The sequence below is a fragment of the Nycticebus coucang genome, chromosome 24, assembly GCF_027406575.1.
Source record: "Nycticebus coucang isolate mNycCou1 chromosome 24, mNycCou1.pri, whole genome shotgun sequence".
Taxonomy (NCBI): Eukaryota; Metazoa; Chordata; class Mammalia; order Primates; family Lorisidae; genus Nycticebus; species Nycticebus coucang.
In genome coordinates this window covers 22736653-22761102 of record NC_069803.1, presented here as the reverse complement: position 1 = coordinate 22761102, position 24450 = coordinate 22736653, and the positions used below count along the sequence as shown (strand labels likewise).

At 45.9% G+C, this 24450-nt stretch overlaps 1 protein-coding gene across 1 annotated transcript; it reads right to left on the bottom strand.

The window, feature by feature from the left end:
* Positions 1-16928: 16928 nt before the first annotated feature.
* POLR3D (RNA polymerase III subunit D) lies at positions 16929-23955 on the bottom strand. Its single transcript, XM_053578639.1, has 9 exons — positions 23831-23955; positions 23435-23604; positions 22362-22405; positions 20013-20164; positions 19742-19866; positions 19384-19549; positions 18452-18717; positions 17863-18015; positions 16929-17701 (listed from the first exon to the last, which is right to left on the bottom strand). Exons 2-9 carry the CDS (start codon positions 23597-23599, stop codon positions 17579-17581), a joined length of 1194 nt encoding a protein of 397 aa, XP_053434614.1. The 5' UTR covers positions 23600-23604; positions 23831-23955; the 3' UTR covers positions 16929-17578.
* Positions 23956-24450: the final 495 nt, after the last annotated feature.

Sequence of the window (24450 nt, the reverse complement as noted above, 5' to 3'; positions counted from 1 at the left end):
TACAGAGGACACGCTTGTTGATCCTATTCAGGTTAACTACCTGGTAGCATTTAAAAGAGATTAAAGATTACCAATTATTTTCCTTTTCCTTAAAGACAGACCCACAAAGCATTAAAAAATGGTTACTTTAAGTCAGTCCAGTAATATGACCAGACTTCTATAACATAGTCATTTTAAAAGCTTCTATTTGAGCCTAGAAAATATACAGATATATACATATGTATATATATATATATATATTTTTTTTTTAAAGAGTCTCACTTTGTCACTCTCAGTAGAGCAGTGGTGTCACAGCTCACAGCAACCTCAAACTCTTGGGCTTATGTGATTCTCTTGCCTCAGCCTCCCAAGTGGCTGACACTATAGGCGCCAGCCATAACACCCAGCTATTTTTAGAGACAGGGTCTTGCTCTTGCTCAGGCTGCTCTCGAACTCCTGAGCTCAGGCAATCCACCTGCCTTGACCTCCCAGAGGGCTAGGATTACAGGTAAGAATCACCACACCGGGCCCTGAGCCTAGAATATCTAAACACCCTCCATTAGCAATCCCTTAAGGGCCCAAGCCCTCCTGGAACTTAATTGTATTTTCTATTCAAATAACCCCTCTGAGAATTCAGTCCTATAAATTAACTACCTTTTGTAGAAGGAAGCAATTCTTACAAATGAGGAAAATTCTGATTTATAAACAATTTTATAGTTAACACAGCCATATCATAAAATTATTCAGTAAATAATTATTTATGGGTTTTTGCCCTATCTTTCCTATACCAGAGTCCTAATTTTCATCCAGTCTACAATCACATTAAACTCATGTCCTTGATCTCAGTAGTTGCTTCTCTAAATCCAACTTATTTTTTTTGAGAAGTCTCATTTTGTCACCCTTGGTAGAGTACCATAGGGTCACAGCTCACAGCCTCCAGCTCCTGGGCTTAGGTGATTCTCTTGCCTCAGCCTCCCAAGTAGCTGGGACTACAGGCACCAGCCACAACACCCAGCTATTTTTGTTGTTATTGTTGTTGCAATTTGGCCGGGCCGGGTTTGAACCCACCACCCTTGGTATATGGGGTCAGCGCCCTACTCACTGACCACAGGAGCCGCCCACAACTTTTTTTTGAGAGAGTCTCACTATGTTGCCCTTGGTAGAGTGCTGTGCTGTCACAGCTCACAGCAACCTCAAACTCTTGTGCTTCAGCGATTCTCTTGCCTCAGCCTCCTCAGTAGCTGGGACTACAGGTGCTTGCCACAACATCTTGCTAATTTTTGGTTGCAGTTGTCATAGTTGCTTGGCAAGCCAGGGCCAAGCTCCAGGAACCCGCCAGCTTAGGTGTATGTGGCCAGTGCCCTCACTGAGCTACCGGCGCCAAGCCTATCCAACTCTTTTCTATAAAACTCTTCTTTCACACTCCTCCAGATCCAAGGTCTCCAGCGTACAGAGCCTTTCTGCTTTGAAATAACAATACTCACTGAGTCTCACAGGGTACATTTAATGCTTTTCTCTTTCCAAGTAACTAGGGATGAGGCTCTCTCTGCCAACCCCCCAAATTTAAAGTCTATCAGGCCTTTTCAAACTCACTTTTATTTCAGGACTCCCTCTTTAAGTGACTCCTCTCACTGTACTGATCTACACCTCTGATCCCTGAAGAATTCTTTTTTTTTTTTTTCCAGTTTTTGGCCGGGGCTGGGTTTGAACCCGCCACCTCCGGTATATGGGGCCGGTGCCCTACTCCTTGGAGCCACAGGCACCGCCCTCCCTGAAGAATTCTTAACTGCAAAGTTAAATATGCCTCTTCTTAACTTTCAAAAACCTGTCTTAAATTATTAGCTACAGAAAAGTCAGGCCATGCATGTAAAGGATAAATACAATTCCTAAGTCAATTGTACACCTACAGGTGGAGATAGTTTAAGAACTTGCATATTTCTTGAACTAAACTACTCTCTTTCACTCTACAGAGTGTCCCAAAAGGTACCCACAAAATCGCCATACCTAGGGAAAATGGAAAACTGTAGCTAAATGTACCTTTCTTTACAAACTTTTACAAAGAGATGGCCAACATGTAGAAAGTACTCTGTAAATGGTGTGTAAAATGTTGTAATGAATATTTTGTAAATAAAGATATAGTTAGCTACAACTTTGTATATGCAGGATGTACCTCTTTGTTTTCAAATTCTATAACAGCTCTCCCTCTTAACTGATAAAACTCCTTTCTGGATAGACTAAACCTTTTGTTCACATCTCCCAACACCACCCAAAGAATCCAGAACAATCAACTGCCTAACTGGTACATACCGAGAGGGCTGTAACCCCCACCAATTACAGGATTTCTGGACTCTTCTTCTTTCTATCCCTTCCTTAACCTCCACCATCTATTGATTCAAGCTCCTCCTCCAGAAAGCCCTCCCCTTAATGTGGACTTCCCCTGTGGTTAGTTAGCAGACACTTGGCTGACCCCAAAGATTCAAAAGGGCAGGATCCCAGGCCAGGCTAGGCCTACCTTCTCCGCCTCTCCAAGTGTGTCCTCTGCGCTGGAGAACAAGGACTGCAGCCCAAGCAAAAACGGGGCTTTGAGAGAAAAGTACCTTTTCCCAAACCAACAGCTCTGCAGAGTTCCTGTCTCCTAGTTCTGTCCCAAAACGCCCACTCACACCCGCAGTAAGAGCCCTCTGTCCTGAGGCCGGCCTTCCTGGACTTTTCTAGTTCCTACGTTCCTCCCACACCCCCAGCATCAAATAACGACTTCCAGCCCCGCTCACTGCCCCACCCGGGCCCGGGCACCTCGCGCCTGGGGGGGAGGGGATGAGACTGGGGCAGGCGGGAAGGCGCCGCTCACACCACGTGCTTGAGGCAAAGCCCACCTCAGCCTGCGCTGGAGTGACCTTGGCCTTCTTGGCCTTCCACACCTGCAGCCCGTCCTCTCACCAGGGCACGAGCCGCCACCCGCTTTGTGGGGCCTCAAGGGAACATCACATTCAACCCACCCACTGCGCTTCAGGACCCACATGCTTCAGATTCCAATTTCCGGTTTCGGCAGCCCCAGGAGCCGAACCCATTGGCCAAATGATGTGCAGCTCACAAGATCCAGCCATCTCATTGGTTCTTCTGCCAGAGAGTCTCGCCCATTCGGGCAGCCTGGGTCTGCGAGGAGGTTTATCCCTAGGGGTTACTGGAGTTATGAGTGAACCCGAGTGTTAAACTGTGTTTACGCTTTTGAGATTCTGGATTCCCTTTCTTTCTGAGCTCCTGAGAACAACTGCAGTTTAACGCACAAGCGTAGAAATGAACTTGCCGCATTCCTCCCAGTTAGAGGATAGAAGGCTAACACCTAATGTGATCTCGGCTCATCGCTTTCCTTATGTGTACATGAAATAGGGTAAAAGCGTACATTCACGGGGTTGAATGGAAATGTAGATACATTAATAAGAAAACGTATATAAAATAGCCCAAGGAGAAGGCAATAAATAAATATTACCTATTATTGTCTATTGATGCCTAAATCTGTGAGCCCAAAAAAGCTTCCTTCAGATTTATTTATCATTATTATTTTATTATTATTATTATTATTTTGCAGTTTTTGGCTGGGGTCAGATTTGGACCCACCACTCCAGTACATGGGACCGGCGCGGCACTCCTTGAGCCACAGGCACCGTCCTCCTTCAAATTATATAAAATGATTAATGTTGTGGTTCTGCAATTGCAGAATATTTTCACCCAAAGAAATAATTTCTGCCCTTCTCCCAACCATTTTGGCAAATAACTGCCCCCTTTCCCCACCTCTAAGTTTAACGCAGAGCTTCTGGAGGCTTTGGCTGATGCTGTCCAAATGCTCTGCTTGGAACAGGACTAGAAAATGATTGTCTCCCAACCTCAGATATCTTATACCTTGCTTTAAACCAGGCATTCAAGGACTCACCTTCCTGAGTGAGAGTAGTTTCTGAAAATTACTGGAGGATGATTTTCAAGCCAGGAATGAAATGAGCAGAACGCCCCCTCACTATTTGTAGATGTTATTTGTTTAACATAATATTATAACATTTTATCTTTATCTCACAACCTTCCCAATTTACAATGTTACCACATTATGTTATAAAAAGAATTATGCCTATGCAAACATTTAGTAGCAAGCACACTCAAAAACAGTTACGCCTGTGGCTCAGTGAGCAGGGCACTGGCCCCATATACCGAGGGTGGCGGGTTCAAACCCAGCCCCGGCCAAACTGCAACAAAAAAATAGCCGGGCGTTGTGGTGGGCGCCTGTAGTCCCAGCTACTCGGGAGGCTGAGGCAGGAGAATCGCCTAAGCCCAGGAGTTGGAGGTTGCTGTGAGCTGTGTGACACCACGGCACTCTACCAAGGGCAATAAAGTGAAACTCTGTCTCTACAAAAAATAAATAAATAAATAAATAAAAACAGTTACGCATACCGTTTTGTAACCTTGATAAAGTCCTGACTCCTGTCTTTTTAGGAATTCTGACCAAACCTTGCATGACAGATTCATTCTGTACACATCATACAGTGTTTTAGGGGCAGGATTCAGCAAATCTAGTTGAAGTAAGGCAAGAATAATTCTCAGATGATTTTCTGAACACATCTGTTTTGGACTCTAAAACAAGATCACCATAATAAATGGTGTACATGTTGTATACACACCCCTACATTTCTATTTCCTGTTCCTAAAAGTGTAGGTGGACTCTGTACAGTTTTTCTAGCCAATCCAGACATCATGGATTGCTTATTTCACCAAAAGAAAACATCTAGAGGTTCTTGGTATTGACTGAGGATAAAGATGGCAAAGCTGGCGGCTCAAAGAAGGGGGACACTAGCCCCATATACTGGAGGTGGTAGGTTCAAACCAGCCCTGGCCAAAAAAAAAAAAAAAAAAGATGGCAAAGCTTTCTGAAATTTGGGCATCTGTTTATAATCTTTCAAAAGCTAATCAACTGGCTGAGCACAGTGGCTCACACCTGTAATCCTAGCAGTCTAGGAGGCCAAAGTGGGTGGATTGCTTGAGCTCAAAAGTTCGAGACCAGCATGAGAGAGTCCTCATCTCTGCTAAAAACAGAAAAACTAGCTGGGCGCTATGGTGGGTGCCTATAGTTCCTGCTACTGGAGAGACTGAGGCAAGAGGATCACCTGAGCCCAAGAGATTGAGGTTGCTGTGAGTTATAATGATGCCATAGCACTCTACCTAGGGCAACAGAGTGAGGCTGTCTCAATAATAATAATAATAATAATAGGACTCATACCTATAATCCCAGCACTCTGGGAGGCCAAGGTGATTGGATTGCAGGTTCAAGACCAGCCTGAGCAAGAGCGAGACCCCATCTCTAAAAATAGCAGGGCATTGTGGTGGGCGCCTGTAATCTCAGCTTCTCAGGAGGCTGATTAAGAGAATGGCTTGAGCCCAAGAGTTTGAGGTTGCTGTGAGCTGTGACGCCACCGCGCTCTACCAAGGTTGACAAAGTGAGAGTCTCTTTCAAAAAGAAAAAAAAAAAAGTAACAATAATAAAAAGCGTATGTATCTAACATGTATCTTGGTGTATGTATCTAACAAATGAAATCAGTATAACCTAATTCTTTGTGCCCTCAATGAATCCCAAACAATAAAAAAAGAAGAAATAGGGTGGTGTCTGTGGCTCAAAAGAGTAGGGCACCGGCCCCATATGCCAGAGGTGGTGGGTTCAAACCCAGCCCCAGCCAAAAACTGCAAAAAAAGAAGAAGAAGAAGAAGAAATAATATAATAAAGCTAATTAACCTCTCCTAGACTTTTTTTTTTTTTTGAGATAGAGTCTCACTTTATCGCCCTCAGTAGAGTGGGAAGAGTGAGGTGGCATCACAGCTCAGAGCAACCTCCAACTCCTGGGCTTAAGCGATTCTCTTGCCTCAGCCACCCGAGTAGCTGGGACTACAGGCGCCCACCACAATGCCCAGCTATTCTTCTGTTGCAGTTTGGCCTGGGCCAGGTTCAAACCTGCCATCCTCAGTATATGGGGCCAGTGCCCTACCCACTGAGCCACAGGCACCACCCAACCTCTCCTAGACATTATACTTCAATTGTTAATTAATCATTCCCATGATTTATTTATTTATTTATTTATTTTAGACAGAGTCTCACTTTATTGCCCTCTATAGAGTGCTGTTATGTCATAGCTCACAGCAATCTCCAGCTCTTGGGCTCAGGCTATCCTCTTGCCTTAGCCTCCCAAGTAGCTGGGATTATAGGCACCCATCACAACACCCAGCTATTTTTAGAGACGGGGTCTTGCTCTTCCTGAGGCTGGTCTCAAACTCCTGAGCTCAAGCAGTCCATCCGCCTAGGCCTCCCGGAGTGCAAGGATTACAGGTGTGAGCCACTGCGCATAGTCATCATCCATAGAATATTGATTAAAAATAACAGACACATTCTTCTACTTGGGAGGCTGAGGCAAGAGAATTGCTATGCCCAAGAGTTGGAGGTTGTAGTGAGCTGTGATACCATGGTACTCTACTGAGGGCGATTAAGTGAGACTCTGTCTCTACAAAAAATAAATAAGTAAATAAATAAAAATTAAAAAATAAAGGAAAAAGGCTCGGCGCTTGTAGCTCAGCGGCTAGGGTGCCAGCCACATACACCGAATCCAGCCCAGGCCTGCCAAACAACAATGACAACCACAACCAAAAAGTAGCCAGTCATTGTGGCGGGCACCTTTAGTCCCAGCTACTGGGGAGACTGAAGCAAGAGAACTGCTTAAGCCCAAGAATTGGAGGTTACTGTGAGCTGTTGAACACAGCACTCTACCAAGGGTGATGTAGGGAGACTCTGTCTCAAAAAAAAAAAAAGGAAAGGGATAATCACACTGTCTAAGATAAAGTATTTTGAGTTAAATTACAGATGATGTTTTTAACTCAAAAAGTCATAGCACAGAGTTCTGTCTACCTGGCCTTGCCTGGCTCTAAAATTCAGAGTTAAGATAGCCTCATAACTACATACAATCTGGATTTTCTTCTTTTTTTTTTTTTGAAACAGAGTCTCACTATGTCGCCCTTGGTAGAGTGCCATGGTGTCACAGCTTACAGCAACTTCAAACTCTTGGGCTTAAGTGATTCTTTTGCTGAAGCCTTCCAAGCAGCTAAGACTACAGGCACCCGCCACAACGTCTGGCTATTTTTGTTATTGTGTTGCAGTTGTCATTATTGGTTAGCTGGCCCCAGCAGGCTTGAACCTGCCAGCCTCGGTGTATGTGGCTGGTGCCAGCCGTAACCACTGTGGTACAGGTGCCGAGCCTTTTTTTTGAGACAGAGTTTCACTATGTTACCTTTGGTAGATTCCCATGGCGTCACAGTTTACAGCAACCTCCACTCTTGGGCTTAAGTGATTCTCTTGCCTCAGCCTCCCAAGTAGCTGGAACTACAGGCATCTGCCACAACACCTGGTTATTTTTTTTGTTGCGGTTGTCATTGTTGTTCAGTATGCCTGGGCCAGTTTCAAACCCACCTGCCTCGGTGTATGTAGCCAGCGCCCCAACCACTGTGATACGGGCGCCAAGCCTACAATCTGGATTTTCCTAGGCAACCACGACTCTGGTCCTTTGTCCTTCATAAGTGCTTCCATTCTGACCACGTATCATTATTTGATGTTGTTGTTATTCAGAAAATAAGATCACCAGACCCACAGCAAGATTAACAGCAGAATATTCCATTACTAGAAACTAAAGGGAAGATTTCATTTGTAGTAGACCTATATTTGTAGCATCTCTGGATTCCTGGAAGAGGTAAACACAAATCCTTCCAGGAAGTGTTCCAGGCCTTCAAAGCTCCCACATAAAAAATGTTAATAAATATTAATTCAGGCTCAGCGCCTGTAGCTCAGTGGTTAAGGTGCCGGCCACGTACACTGAGGCAGGTGGGTTCGAACCCAGCCCACACCAGCTAAACAACAATGACAACTGCAACAAAAAAAGCTGGGCGTTGTGGTGGGCGCCTATAGTCCCAGCTACTAGGGAGGCTGAGGCAAGAGAATCGCTTAAGCCCAAGAGTTTGAGGTTTCTGTGAGCTGTGATGACACAGCACTCTACTGAGGGCAACATAGTGAGACTCTGTCTCTAAATAAATAAATAAATAAGAATTCACAAGAGAGGGCGGCACCTGTGGCTCAGTCGGTAAGGCGCCGGCCCCATATACTGAGGGTGGCGGGTTCAAACCTGACCCCGGCCAAACTACAACCAAAAAATAGCCGGTCATTGTGGCGGGCGCCTGTAGTCCCAGCTGCTCGGGAGGCTGAGGCAAGAGAATCGCTTAAGCCCAGGAGTTGGAGGTTGCTGTGAGCTGTGTGAGGCCACGGCACTCTACCGAGGGCCATAAAGTGAGACTCTGTCTCTACAAAAAAAAAAAAAAAATTCACAAGAGAAAAGTAAATCGGAAAAAGCACATCAAGTTTAAAATAAGTGGGCAGTCTAGTCAAAAAGTGGTTAAAAGATATAAACAGACCTGCTTTAATCCGTTTAGTGTTGCTATAAAGGAATACGTAAGGCTGGGTAATGAAAAGAGGTTATTTAGTTCACAGTTCAGCTGGCTGGAAGGTTCTAGACTAGGCATCCAGGGAGTGGCCAAAAAGGAATGTACTGTTTCTGAGAAGTCATATTAAGTAACTGAACTGTCTTACTAATGTGTATGGACCAGGAAAAGGCAATCATTTTAGTCAGGAATGGTTTGAGTTGATTTTTTTTTTTTTGTAGAGACAGAGTCTCACTTTATGGTCCTTGGTAGAGTGCTGTGGCCTCACACAGCTCACAGCAACCTCCAACTCCTGGGCTTACACGATTCTCCTGCCTCAGCCTCCCAAGCAGCTGGGACTACAGGCGCCCACCACAACGCCCAGCTATTTTTTGGTTGCAGTTCAGCCGGGGCCAGGTTTGAACCCGCCACCCTTGGTATATGGGGCCAGCGCCTTACCGACTGAGCCACAGGCGCCGCCCCAGTTTGAGTTGATTTTTGACAACTCAACAATACTAGATGCCTATGGATGGTGGATAGTCTGAAAGGTCCACTGACTACCTTGAGCCCATTATAATAAAAGGTTTTTAGACTATAAATGTCCAGAGAACTGAAAATACATGGTTCATTATGAAAGTTTTGACATACACAAAAATCAAGAAATGTGGCTCTGCGCCTGTAGCTCAGCAGCTAGGGAAACAGCCACATACACCGAGGCTGGCGGATTCGAATCCATCCCGGGCCTGCCAAACAACAAGGACAACTGCAACAAAAAATAGCCGGGCGTTGTGGCAGGCACCTGTAGTCCCAGCTACTTGGGAGGCTGAGGCAAGAGAATCGCTTAAGCCCAAGATTTTGGAGTTGCTGTGAGCTCTAACGCCACAGTACTCTACCCAGAGCCACAGCTTAAAACTCTGTCTCAAAATAAAGAAATAAATCAAGAAATGTAAAATCGACATGGATGGAAACAAATGAAGCCTTCCCAGCAACACTGATAAGTTAAGCAAGTTGAAACTTGCATAGGTGAATCCGAAAGGAACTGTTGACTGGCTTTCTCTTGAAAGTGAAATAATGGACTGTAACACAGTCCGTCTCAAAACTTTCATAGTAGGGCTGGGTACAGTGGCTCATGCCTGTAATCCTGGCACTCTCGGAGGCCAAGGCGGATGGCCTGCTTAAGCTCAGGAGTTCGAGACCAGCCTCAGCAAGAGTGAGACCCTGTCTCTAAAATATAGCCGGGTGTTGTGGCAGGTGCCGGTAGTCACAGCTACTTGGGAGGCTGAGGCAAGAGGATCACTTAAGCCCGAGAGTCTGAGGTTGCTGTGAGCTATAATGCCACAGCACTCTACCAAGGGCAAAAAAATGAGACTGTCTCGAAAAAAGAAAAAAACAATAACTTTCATAGTAACCTACCTACAACAAAGATTAGTTTCTAAGGCCACAATAGGGTGGCCAGAATCAGCTGATTAGACTAGGACAGCAACATTGTTACCTGAGTAAGCCTTAACATCAGGGAGCAACAGACTCAATTGCCTTACCCTATACAATGTAGCCTAAGAGGCAAATGTTCAACTTCTGTTTGGAGTCACAAGGTGGCATGCAGTGGCAGCTTGTGCGTCCTCTACGTGGTACCGCATCCGTGGTGGTGGTGCCCAGTCCAAAGGTGACCAGTCTGGGCAGTGCAGGCTCAATCCCCTCCTTGATTCCAGTTGGTCTTGTCAGAAAATGGACTCTCACCATGAGAACCTACATGACCAACCAAGGTGGTTCAATCAGCAGTTGTGATTTCTTTCCACACTCTGTGGCTCAGAAAAGAGACATCTTTGATCTACCAGCCTGCAGTTTGCCAAGTGGCAGATCAAACAGCTAGGCCACTATCCACAGCGTAAGAGTCGGTAAAAACAGGAAAAGGCTCATGAGAGAGTATTGGCCAGAGCCACAGGAATAGCTTTGAGTTCTGTCCACTGTGTGGAGAGACCTCAAGCATTTTCAATTCCACACAGATGACACCACTACTTGACACCAAACCATCAGTGAACCAGGTGCAGGCATTTAGGGGAAGCTCTGTGAATTGAGAGCCCCACTGAGCTAATGGCTTTGTTTCAGGCTGTGGAGCAAAGGATAAAATCCAAGAGAAGAGCTGCCATTTTTTTCATACACTGCCAAAATGCCACTGGGACCAGGCCGCTGCATACCCGAATGTACCATTTCCATCTTACAAAAGAGGCTTGTTTGTCCCTTTTGACATTGTTAGCTGCTGAGTTCAAGTTAACTGATCCCCTAAATGGGAATATTAGTCCCAAGGCCTTTATGGGAGCGGGTTGTGACATGCTTTGTCAGGTGCTCAGTTGTGTTGAGAACCCAACAGCAAGTTAAGGGCTGCTTTTCAAACGGGGGGCAGTTCTTAGCCACATCAGGGAGGCAACAAAGCCAGAACTCCCTTTGCCACATGCTGTAATCAGAAAATGATCAGAGAGACTTTCAGCTCAGATGTGTCATTAGGACTGTGGTGTCCCAAAGATACTAGCTCTTTTCTATATGCAGCAGCTGACAATGAGTGTAATCCCTTTCAGCATTCATGGAACATTCATGCAAAACACCAGTGCTAATTGAACTCAGCAGGGAAGCCACAAGAACAGATCATTGAATAGGCTCAAAGCCCTACGCAAAATCAGTCAGATCCTTTCTTCTTCCTTGGAAGAGTGAGGGACATTCTTCCCATGGGAGGAAGCTAGGAGACTTCCCAGCCATATCAGTTTTCTTTCTCGCATGTGCTCAGAAATGTGGTTATGAGTTCTTGAGCACACACATACAACCTTCATGCAATGATAGTCACACCTTTATTCGTCCAACCAACATTTTTTGGTGCCTATTACATGCAAGGAAGTACTTGAAGTCCTGGGGATACAATCAAGAAGAAAACCATCTCTATAGCTTGTGTTCTAGTGGGAATATTAGGCACAATAAGGAAATAGGTAATCACAATTTACATAATGATGGAAGTTTACTAGTTTACATAGGGGATGGTAACAGTGAGTCTCAGAGACCTGAGGGTTTTTTTTTTTTTTTTTTTTGGTTTTTGGCCGGGGCTAGGTTCGAACCGGCCACTTCCGGCATATGGGACTGGCACCCTACTCCTTGAGCCATAGGCGCCGCCCTGTTTCCTATATTTCTCAAAAATTGGTAATGAGGGCTGAGTTGCTTACTAGATGATAGTAAGTGGACAGCTGGATGTAAGTTGAGAGACAGGAGAGAGGGGCAGGTGGGAGATAAATAATAGGGTTCAAAGCTGTGATTCCAAACGAGATCCCCGAGGGAATGAGAATAGCTAGGTAAGAGGAACACTGGAGGGGGCGCCTGTGGCTCAGTGAGCAGGGCACCGGCTCCATATACCGAGGGTGGCGGGTTCAAACCCAGCTCTGGCCAAACTGCAACAAAAAAATAGCCGGACATTGTGGTGCTTGTAGTCCCAGCTACTTAGGAGGCTGAGGCAAGAGAATTGCCTGAGCCCAGGAGTTGGAGGTTGCTGTGAGCTGCGTGACACCAGGGCACTTTACTGAGGGCGATAAAGTGAGACTCTGTCTGTACAAAGAAAAAAAAAAAGAAGAAGAAGAAAAAGATGAACATTGGAAGGCCTGAGCCCGGGACACTCCCCCATGTAGAGCCAGGGAGATGAGGTAACAGGACAAGACACACATCCAGCAAGGTAAGAGGGAATGGTTGGGACAGTGACTTGAAGCCAGGAAAGAAGACATATAAAGGAGGAGTGACCCATTGTGTCAAACGCGACTACTGTGAGTCAGTGAAAGGAGGACTAAAAACTTATCACTGGGTTTGGCACAGGGGATGTCCCTGATGACCTTGACACAGCTGGTTGGCTAGAGCAGTGAAAGGCTGGCTGCAGTGAGATGAGAGGAACTCAAAACAAGGAGTAAAGACAACTTTTTAAGAGGTTTTACCACTAAGGATAGCCAAAAAGGAGGTGACGAGTAGAGGTGGATGTGAGCCTGAGGGAAAATGTATTTCCAAGATGGATCCATAGCAGCATACGGTAGTCCCCCTTATCCAAGTTTCATTTTCCTTGGTTTCAGTTATCTGTGGCCAAACTTGATCTGAAACTATTAAATAGAAAATTCCGGAAATAAACAACTCATCAGTTTTAAATGTCTCACTGTTCCCTACCTCCCACTCCATCTTGCCCAGGGTGTGAATCATCCCTTTGTCCAGCAGACGTAGGCTGTAGGTGCCACCTGCCCGACAGTCCTGCCATCATCTGCTCCCAACTTGTAGGCAGACATTGAAGTGGCTCAATGATCCACGATCACTGAAGATGATCCGCCTCCCAACAAGTCTTTTTTTTTTTTAAGAGACAGAGTCTAATTTTGTCGCCCTCAGTAGAGTGCTGTGACATCGCAGCTCACAGCAACCTCCAGCTCTTGGGCTTAGGTGATTCTCTTGCCTCAGCCTCCCGAGTAGCTGGGAATACAGGCATCCGCCACAATGCCTGGCTATTTGCTGTTGTTGTTGCAGTTTGGCTGGGGCCGGGTTTGAACCCGCCACCCTCAGTATATGGGACCGGCACCCTACTCACTGAGCCATAGGCACTGCCCTCCAACAAGTCTTTATAAGGTCACAATGCCTATGTGGTTCACCTGCTTCATCTTGTCACACAGGCATTTTAACATCTTACATCATCTCAAGAAGGGTGAATATAGTACAGGGAGATATTGAGAGACAGAGAAACCACATTCACATAACTTTTATTACAATAATTATTATAGTTGTTCTAATTATTTATTGTTGTTTGTCTCTTACTCTGCCTACTTTATAAATCAAACTTTATCACAGGTATGTATGCATCAGAAAAATATAGTGGGCTGGGTGAGGAGGTGCACGCCTGTGATCCTAGCACTCTGGGTGGCTGAGGTGGGTGGATTGCCTGAGCTCACAGGTTCAAGACCAGCCTAAGCCAGACTGAGACCTTGTCTCAAAACAAACAAACAAACAAAAAACAGTAGCCAGGAGTTGTGGCAAGTGCCTGTAGTCCCAGCTACTGGGAGGCTAAGGCAAGAGAATCACTTGAACCCAAGAGTTGGAGGTTGCTGTGAGCTATGATGCCACAGTACTCTACCCAGGGGGACAAAGTGAGACTCTGTCTCAAACAAAACAAAAAACCCCCACTATCTTGAATTCTTGCAGCTAGTTCAGAAGTATCTGAAACACCAGATGCCCTTAACATGGAATAACTGGAGCTGGGCTCAGGGGTTCATTTCTATCACTGTAGGCACTTTGGGAAGCCCAGGCAGGGAAATCCCTTGAGACCAGGAGTTCAAGACCAGTCTGGGTTGCATCAAAAAAGAACTGTATATATTTTTGAGTGAGAGAGAACATATAAAACCACATAATTTATATCGTTATAAATAACAAAATTTTAGAGGTGGAAACAATATACATTAAAATGTTAAACATAGCTTCTTTGGTAGAACAAAAGGTGAATATTTTAAAAGAATTCTACCTTGATATAACTTATCATTTTACTACAATATAGTATTTTCTGAACATGATGGCAGCAATATGGATCATTTACCTAACTGCCAGCCCAGCTTCCTCCCTACTAACAAAACCCTGTCTCACAAACAACTGGTGTACTCATCCCCTTTTGCCAGGGCCTTGTCCAGGGGCGGTGCACTGCCCAGCTATAAGAGAGACACAGGGGCAGGTCAGCTGGGGCTTTTGAAGAATCTTCCTCTCTGGTGAGAGCAGAATAAGGAGAAAGCTCCTTTGCTGCTATCCTCTTTCCTTCCTGCTTTGGCTGTGGACAGTCATTTGAAGAGTGATGCCCAGAGCAGTGGTAGCCACTGTGCACTACTAAAGATGGTAGTGCAGACCTAAGAATTTTTTTTTTTTGAGACAGTATCAGTGTTGCCCTTGGTAGAGTGCCGCAGTATCACAGCTTACAGTAACCTGAAACTCTTGGGCTTGAGCAATTCTCTTGCCTAGCCTCCCAAGTAGCTAGGACTATATGCACACGCCACAGTGGCCAGCTTCTTGTTTTTTTTTTTTTTTTTTTTTCTGTAGTTGTCATTGTTGTTTGGCAGGCCCAGGCTGGTGGGGTTTGAACCCACCAGCCCTGGTGTATGTGGCCAGTGCCCTAACCACTGAGCTATGGGCGCTGAGCCCCTAAGACAATCTTGATGATGACTTCTGGAACCATCTATCTCCAGACTTTTTGCTACATGAAATAAACATCCTCATTGCTTTAGCTACTGTAGGCTACTTTTCTGTTATAAGCAATTATGTGTCTGGCCCTGAATAAATGCTTCATGTTCACTCTACTTTAAAAGCAACTCCCCCCAAAAGTAACTATTGTCTTGTTCTTTTTAAAAAAAAAAATTATTTCTAATTATTATGAGTCCACAATAATTGTGTATATTTATAGGATATGTGTGATATATTGATGCATACAAAGTGTAATAACGGAAACAGGGTCACCGGGGTATCCATCACCTCAAACATTTATCACTTGTGTTAGGAACATTTCAATTTTACTCTTTCAGTTATTTTAAAATATACAATAGGTTATTGATGATAGTCATCCGGTTGTGACATCAAATATTAGATCTTGCCATTCTGTCAAACTGTATTTTTGTACCCATTAACCATTTTTACAGAAAACAAGATAAATAAAACTGAGCTTAGGAAGAGTAAGTTACAGGTGGAGTTGGATACCAACCCAACCTTGACATTAAAGCCCACACTGTCATTTAATCGTGTAGTTAATAAAATGAGTTTATAGTTCCTTCTGTAGTTAACAGAATGTACACACACACACAGATGTACATGGTAATAAATTTGCATCCATTTGCTCCAACATATGAATTTGGCTTTGGGCTTTTTCCTCCTGTTATTTGTATGTATTTGTGGGTAGAAATGTATGCTTCAGCGGCTTAGTCAAGAAAGCAGACATGCCTTATCCTTTTCCACACTTTTATTGGTAAGATCTAATTTGCGCATAGGAGATGTAGAGATAGGCCACGAGGACTTTCATGTAGTCATAAGGTTCAAGGCCTAGGACATCTGAACAGGTGAAATGAACATGAAAGTAGTACACGCTCTTTCCCAAACCTTGGAAGAGTCAAAGGACTAAAGACTGCAAAACACCCAACATCTAACAACACAAGGCCATTGAGCTCATCTAAAAAAAGCAGATTATTTCTGAACCAAAGAAACAGAATAGAAAGAGAGGATCACAGTGAAGACCCACTGGCGGTGCATCAGCTATTTAAGGGAAAAAGTACTGAAGCCAGAGCTAATCACACACGGCTCAGTCTCGGAGCAAATAGGACTTCCACAGCACGTGTTTCCAAGGGACTCTTTCTGCTCCAGTCCCCTGAAACATGAAGAGACTGGCACTATCCAAAAAGCTAACCTGAGCTTTCAGCTTTAGAAGGGGCAATGTGGTCACCAAATACTCAATTGCCCCTCATAGCTGCTAGCTGGGCAGCTTGAGGGTCTCTGGAGTTAAAGCCTCAGTTGTGATGAATGAATAACTGAAAGGTGAGACTGAAGACATCTAAAACCCTTGGGGCCACTAAATCAGGAAAGGGCAGTTCTCACTGAGCTGCTGTGGTTTATCCCTGTCCCAGAGGCAACATGCAATGAGCAGCTATGGCACAAGTGTCAAATAGCTACAGACCACTGCCGCAAGAGGCTTCTCTAACCTGCAAACATCTTTCCATCCCTGCTGTCGAGGGAAAAGGAAGAGAAGCTGTTCCTCCAGGGACTATAGAGTGCAATGACCTGCTGAGGGAACAAGATCCTACATAATTTAGCAGCCACTGAGGCCAGCTGGGGCTAGGATCCATGCTGAGCAGGTGGCCCTGGCAGTGACAAAAGACCTCTCAAACGCAAACCTTTTGAAGTGGGAGGTCATCTGCCAAGTATTATTCTAAAGTCCCTACTTCTCTTACCAAGAGCTTGTCTCAAAATATGTATTTCAATATATATATGGGGGCAACATTTGACTTATTGTGGTGATAATTCACTGTTGAATACTTGTAAGTTTCTTAGAAGAAATATTCATTATAAATGGAAGCTAGATGAATACTAGCAGGAGTGGGGTCTGGGGAATGAGTCCTGAGTCCATGTCATGCAAAGGCATTTGTACGAGGGTGCTGGGAAGAGTCTCTAATATAATTTTTCTTTGTAACAGAACCTACAGCTACTACCTCACACAGCCAGTGCTTAGCTAAGAGTAACCAGGAGATCTGCCTACTGTTGCTCACTAAACAAAGCAAAATTAAGAGTAACAAGAAAAAAAAGGGCATAGAACAGCTTGAACTTGAACACTAGGAGCACCAAGACCAGATGGGGACGGGACATGGGGCAAGCACAGAGGGGCAGAAGTAGGGAAATGAGTAAGTCCAGTCACTTTCATTTCACATGAAAACAGACTCAGGAAAAGGAGAGGGAAACATTTATTGAGTGCCTACTGGGTTTGGCCTTGTGCGAGGAGTTTTCATCAGTGACATCCTATAAATCCTTGTGCCAACCCCATGAGGTAGGTTATTATCTCCATTTTTGTCAGCTGAGGAATATGAGGCTCACAAAGGTTAGGTAGTTTGTCCAGGGTCTAGGAACTGCTGAGCTGGGCCTGGGCTTGTACATCTGAGCCTCTATCCCTGCTCTCTCCTATCTGCTGCCTCCCAAGAAGGGCACCCAAGCCAAAGCTGCAGCCCTCACACTTCCTGCCTCCATGGCCCAATTGCCTCTAAGAGAAGGAGCCTGCACTTTTCCATAGACCCACTTCCCCACCCCTCAGGAGGATGCAGTCAGTGTAGGAAATTAAGACATAAATATAAAAATAAATAGCAGGGACAAGTCCTTAGCAGCCAGGATGTGCAGTGTCCATGCTGTGTGAAGGTCACTGTGCCATTCACAGCTTCTGTGGGAAAAAGCCTTGTGGGTCCTGGGTGAAATTAGGACAATGGCTGCCAAAGGCTGGAGTGGGTGGGCTCAACAGCCCCCTCTGGGTCGCTCAGATTAGAGAACAAAACGTCTGCAGCAGGCAGCAGCCGTGGGCACCGTCGCCATCCTCCTCCATCTGCTCATTTTACCGGTGTTTGTGATCCAAGAGGGATTCGAAATCAGGAGAACATACAAGTTTGTGCTTCACATGTCCCAGGACTGTCATATCCCCTGTCCTACTGTCTCCAAGGCCCACAGACACCAGCTCCTGGGAATCGAGAGACAGCAATGAGAGTCAAAACCACACTCCCTAGTCCCACAGCTTAGTCCTGTGAATCTAAACAGGACACTCTCAAGAACTCTCCTCCCTACTTAGAACTGGCTCAACTTCTCAACCCCTTCAAGGGCTGACCCTACACGGGTGCTCACCTGCAGGAAAGAGCAAGTGGTTCCCATGGTCACGTCCAAAGTCACCTTGCCCAGGAGAAGCTGCACCTTTCCTGACTTGCGGATGAGCAGCTTGCCCACCTGACCTTCCGTCAGGTCAGCCAGGGAACAAGTGCTCTCTGCCAGTCTTGCTTCCTGTGGAGAAATTCAGGGCATAGAAGCTGGGCAGGCAGCTCTTCCCTCCATCTTTCCTGAATGAACCATATCCCACCTCCCAGAGAGCACAAAGGTCAGAAAAAGATCCTCAGAAAGGATCTTTTTCTCAGGGCTCTTTGCCATTGGTCGAAAACAAAAACCCACAGCAAACAAATGGACAAAATATCAACAACTGCTGAAGCCGAGTGATGGTACCTGGGAGCTTAACGTTCTCTCAATTGTACATGGTTGAAATTTTTCACGATGTGAAGGAAACATAAACACACACATAATTGGGGTCAGAAATACAAAGCCACATAGCCTTTGCTGGTACAAGAACAAAAGTCCATATCCTGTCCCAGCTGAATGGCACGCCTTCACTCCAAGTCACCCTTTCCACTACTTGTACCCTCATAGGACTCGCCCCTGAGCATACCCGGTCTTTCTCCTGCTTGATGACCATCATCTGCCCATCTTCGCCCTGTACTTCCGTCTTGACAGGCTTTATATCCTGGGTGGGTGGCTGGCCAGGAAGGGTGTCTGGCAGCTGGAGGAACAGCAGCTCTTCCTCCTTGGTGAGGCTCAGCTCCCTGAGCAGCTCAGCCACAGACACCTCTTTCGGCAGGCCTGGGGTCTTCTTGGCTGCTCTGGGAGGAGCCTTCATCTTGGCCTCCTCCTCCTCATCTCGTGGCTCCTCTTTCACTGCTCAGGTAACACAACGAAAGGGCTATCACATGCCTGCCCTCTATGCTACTTCACTGTTCCCAGCCCTTTACCCCTGTCTGCTCCTGTCTCTCAGTTGGGGATTTGGAGGGAGACTTTGGTTACGGAGAGGGACAAGGAAAGACACAAGCAAGAGCTGTATGACTTATCTAAAAAGGGACATCTGGGGCTGTGCCATTCAACTCTGGCTGTGAATCCCTCTGAGAGGGAGAATTTAGTGTTTTTCTTCAGCTCATGTGCTTTTATAGCTGAAATAAGAGAGGATCTGCCCAGGAGCAGCAATCTTGGAGGTCACGTGAGGGATTCTGGGAGGCGGCCATGAAAACAAAGATAAGTTAATGGGGCCAGGAGTGGTAGCTCATGCCTGTAATCCCAGCACTTGGGAAGCTAAGGCAGGTAGACTGCCTAAGCCACAGGTTCAAGACCAGCCTGAGCCAAAGTGAGACCTTGTCTCTAAAAAATAGCCGGGCATTGTGGCAGGCACCTCTAGTCCCAGCTACTTGGGAGGCTGAGGCAAGAGAATTGCTTAAGCCCAAGAGTTTGAGGTTGCTGTAAGCTGTGATGCCATGGCACTCTACCAAGGGTGACAAAGTGAGACTCTGTCTCAAAAAAAAAAAAAAAAAAGAAGTCAACAGACACTGGTACCTTTCACAACAGGTCTGTCCACCTCCATGTCTTCTTCCTTGGGGCCAGCCAGCCAAGGTTTATCTGGTTCTTCACTCTCTTCCTTAAAAAGCCACCCTGAGTGAGCCAGTGGCAGCGGCACAGGCATGTTTCGAGTGTCATTCCTCAGACCAGGGTCATCAATGAACTGCCAAAAAAAAGAGTATGTGTACGTGGGGTGACACATGGCCGGCACATGTACCTGGATTGCAGCCCACCTTAGTCTGCTTCTAACTGAAGATTCCTACTGCTCACAGGATCCCAGGACATCCCCAGAGAGGGATTCTGCCCCTGACCTGGCTTCGTGGAAGCCCCTTGCCCCCAGCATCCAGGTACCCACATCATCCTTCTCCAGCATTCGCAGGATCTGCTTTGTTTCTTCATCCGTCTCCCTCTTCTCTTTTTTGATGTTGATGATATGAGAGGGTCCCATGTCTGACATATCCACTGTCTTATCCCAGTTCCCTGTGGGAAATCACTCAGGTCACTAGGGATAAACAAGGAAGAGGACCACAGCGAGGACAACTAAACCAGGAGCAAGAAATTCCACTGCTCTTGCCCTTCTCTCTGGCAGTTTGAACTGAAACCTACTACTGATTCCTTCTTTGTACCTTTTTTCTTCATCATTTCAGCTGGGCCCTGCTCAAAGATGGAGTGGGACTGGATCACTTCTGGGCGCCCCCGGCCCCGCCCATGGCCCTCTCGCTGTCGGTCTCTGTCCCTTTCACGCTTCTCCTTCTTGACAGTTACTTCTTCCTTGGGCCTGGAAAAAATGGATTAAGGGAAACCACTCACCTCCTGCCCGTCAGAAAACTGCGTTTACTCTCCCATACCACTTCATACCAAGTGAATGGCGAGTTTATGAGCCAATAACTACACCACTAGAAGCAGAACCTAAATCTAAGTCTTGTACTTTTCTCACTTCTTTGATGAGGCAGGGTCCTTTGAGTTTGCTTTATTTTACCTTATCCAAAAATGTAGTTTTTTGTTTGTTCTTGCACTGACCCAAAGCAGGAAGGCTGTAATGCAAAGCAACTTAAGGGAAAGCATGATACATCTTTGTTTAAACTCTTTGGTTCTCAACTCTGGCTGTGAAAGAGTCACTCCAATCGACTACAAACAAATTAAATCACAATTTCTAGAGCTGGAGCCCCAGGGATCAGAATTTTTTTTTTTTTTTTAACAATAATGCATCAATATTGTTTATTAGTTGTGACGATGTGTTGTACCGATACAAGGTGTTACTAGTAGGAGAAACTGGATATGGGGTACATTTTTCTTTTTCTATCAGCACAACCTGCAAATTTATTCTAAAATAAAAAGTTAATTTAAAAAAAAAAGATGTGGTAGGATTGTACGCATTGGTTGGGGAGGATTGGAGAGGAAGAAAATGAAGAGATGGGAAAACACATTTTCTGCGTGAGAAGTACTTTCAAAAGTTAGCCTGGGTAAAGATTGACCTTTGAATAATAAGTTGAAAGTGGAGCTGAAATTGGAGGTGAGCCAGGCTTACTAATCGAAAAGACTCCAGTTTCTTAAATTAGCATTTTGATTCCAATTAAACTCTGATCCCTATATTGTGGATTTGACTTTCTCTAAAATGTCTTGTCACTGTTTTACCCTTTTCCCCTAATCTGTTAATATGAAAATTGTTTCTTTTTTTTTTTTACCACAAATTTCTTTTTTTTTTTTTTTTATTGTTGGGGATTCATTGAGGGTACAATAAGCCAGGTTACACTGATTGCAATTGTTAGGTAAAGTCCCTCTTGCAATCATGTCTTGCCCCCATAAAGTGTGACACACACCAAGGACCCACCCCCCTCCCTCCGTCCCTCTTTCTGCTCCCCCCCCATAACGTTAATTGTCATTAATTGTCCTCATATCAAAATTGAGTACATAGGATTCATGCTTCTCCATTCTTGTGATGCTTTACTAACAATAATGTCTTCCACTTCCATCCAGGTTAATACGAAGGATGTAAAGTCTCCATTTTTTTTAATGGCTGAATAGTATTCCATGGTATACATATACCACAGCTTGTTAATCCATTCCTGGGTTGGTGGGCATTTAGGCTCTTTCCACATTTTGGCGATTGTAAATTGAGCTGCAATAAACAGTCTAGTACAAGTGTCCTTATGATAAAAGGATTTTTTTCCTTCTGGGTAGATGCCCAGTAATAGGATTGCAGGATCAAATGGGAGGTCTAGCTTGAGTGCTTTGAGGTTTCTCTATACTTCCTTCCAGAAAGGTTGTACTAGTTTGCAGTCCCACCAGCAGTGTAAAAGTGTTCCCTTCTCTCCACATCCACACCAGCATCTGCAGTTTTGAGATTTTGTGATGTGGGCCATTCTCACTGGGGTTAGATATCATCTCAGGGTTGTTTTGATTTGCATTTTTCTAATATATAGAGATGATGAACATTTTTTCATGTGTTTGTTAGCCATTCGTCTGTCATCTTTACAGAAAGTTCTATTCATGTCTCTTGCCCATTGATATATGAGAAATTTTTTTTTTTAGACAGAGTCTCAAGCTGTCGCCCTGGGTAGAGTGCTGTGGTGTCACAGCTCACAGCAACCTCCAACTCTTGGGCTTAAGCGATTCTCTTGCCTAAGCCTCCCAAGGAGCTGGGACTACAGGTGCTCACCACAATGCCTGGCTGTTTTTTTTTTGGGGGGGGGGGTGTGGGTGGTTTGTAGTTGTCATTGTTGTTTGGCAGGCCTGTCTGGATTTGAACCCACCAGCTCCCATGTATGTGGCTGGTGCCCTAGCCGCTTGAGCTATGGGTGCTGGCCAATATTTTTTTTTTAAACGTTTGCACATTAGAATCATCTGGCAGCCAGGGTTGAAAATCATTAGTGAAAAGAACTAAAGATACAAATTTAAATTTCTGAGCTACACGCCTAGTTACTTCCCCAAAGTCCCAAATTTAAGGCTAGTATTGAGAAGGCCTAGTTACTTACTCTTCCTTGATCTTCCGACTGATGATATTCGGGGTGAAAGTTTTCTGAAAGTAAAATACAAGAGTCACTGATTTGTTAAATTCTGATCACAAAGTACAGAGGAAAATTAAAACTCCCAAAGGCCATCTTCTATGGAACAAGACTACCATGCTCTCTTCTGCACATTCCACACTGCTATCAGAGTTTAACAGTGAGAGACATATGCCTGAAAAGGAGGGACATAGTGCTGTGGTGGCAGTGGAGTTTCACATAGAGGAAAGGGGCACCAAAACTTATTTTAATTAGCAGCCTCAGTTTCTGCCCTCTGAAAGGAGAGCCTCTGGGAATTCTAAAAGGGAAAGAATTTATCTAATCTCACCTCTAGTCTTCAAACTGTTATAGAGATCAGTCAGTATCACAGGGGAACAGCTCTAGCAGCAAGGCTTAAGTAGGGAAGACAAGATTTGCCAGCACTCATAATTATATAATACATTAGATTGCCACCAGAATTTTCCAAGGCAAAGTTAAGTCTTTAAAAACTGGCTGCTTTATGCTTCTGTCATTCTGTCCAATGCCCCACCCCATCCCACCCTCCCATTCAGGGCTGCTCCTGAAATGTACAATCATATACAAAATGGGAGAGACCTTACAGTCCCGTAGGCCATGCCTAAAATTCACTTCATTCTAAACGGTAAGTATCCACACTGGGATGGTAGAAAATTCTGAACCCTCCAAAACTATAAACTTATGCTTGCCTGGCTTTCATAGATTTCTTAAAGGTGTTCAAAGCACACAATAAAAGTAAATAAATACTGTTCGAGTTGCTTTTAAATGTATCGAACCAATTAGTATTCTTTGCCCTTCAGTCACCTCTGAGAATCATCTCAACATCTTGTACCCAATACTTAGACAGAAGGAAAGTAGGCCAGGCTCCCCAGAACTTGAAGATAGGCAGGCAAAAGTTTGGGGACAAAATTCATGACGCCCTGACCACCATGCGTGGCACACATCGGGCCCAGCAGGAATATTAGTTGAATCCCGTGGTCCTGGAATTAAAAGTGGTTGGGTTTCTTTAGAAATGAGCCCTTGGGTACCTTCTTGACTCCCCCGAGGGTGAGGTCCCTGGATCGGATGGAGGGAAGGCGGCCTGGGGTGAGGGGCAGCGCCGGTCGTCGCCCAATTAGCCCCCGCGCCCCGGACAAGATGGGTCGGGATCCTCCCGGAGCGCTGGGCTCGCCCGCTGCGTTTCCTTCCGACATGATGCCTAGGAAACAAGGTGCAAGGAAAACACTGGAGGGCACCGACCTGCGGACCCTGGGCGGAACCCCACCCACTTGGCCTCCCGCCCGCGTTAGGGCGTCCCTCGCGCGGCACCGCAGCTCCTCCCCCTCCCACGTGGCGAGACCGTCCGGGCCACCCCGGCCAGAGTCTTTGGCTGGTGGGCTGCGCTCTCGCCAAACACTGAGGCCAGGCACGAGGCAGGGACGCACCAAGGCTGCAGCTCCACACCGCGAGTCACGACTTCACCTCCAACGCCACTCGCTGCCAGCCCTCCGTCTTCGCACCGAGCGGAAGTCTGCGTGGCAAGGCCAGGGCACCGCCATCTTGCCGCGGGGCGGAAGTGACGTTCGGGAGGCGGGACTGGTCCACAGTATTTATTAGGCGGCGCCTCACTCCCCTCCGCCTTCTCTTCCCGGTTCTTCCCGGAGTCGGGAAAAGCTGGGTTGAGAGGGCGAAAAAGGATGAGGGGAGCGGTCTGGGTTACGCTATGGTGGGGCGCCTTAGGGTCTTAGCCCTAGGCGGGGATTGGGGACGCTGAACTCAGGGTCAGAAGCTTGGGGGGCTGCCACGCTGCAATATGAGGATTCGCCCCAGCGGAGCCCCTGGGAGCACTGGGGTCGCGGCTCGTGATGGGGAGAGGGGCAGAGAGCCAGACCGGACTCAGAGTCGAGGAGGGCTTGGGTTAGGCCGAGCTCTGGGCGCAGGCTCTCCATGGTGACCTTGGAGTGGTCACTGTACCTCCGGGCCGCGGCTTCGCCCTTGCGCGGGGCCACCTTCCCTGAACTCTATCCTGGCTAGGTCTTGAGTTGGAGCACTGAGACACCCCCGG

Coding starts and splice junctions, on each gene's coding strand:
- POLR3D (XM_053578639.1), bottom strand. CDS start 23,599: ATGTCGGAAGGAAACGCAGCGGGCGAGCCCAGCGCTCCGGGAGGATCC. Junction 19,550..19,741: donor GAATGCTGGAGAAGGATGAT/GTGGGTACCTGG, acceptor TTTTTTTGGCAG/TTCATTGATGACCCTGGTCT. Junction 18,016..18,451: donor TCAAGCAGGAGAAAGACCGG/GTATGCTCAGGG, acceptor ATTTCTCCACAG/GAAGCAAGACTGGCAGAGAG.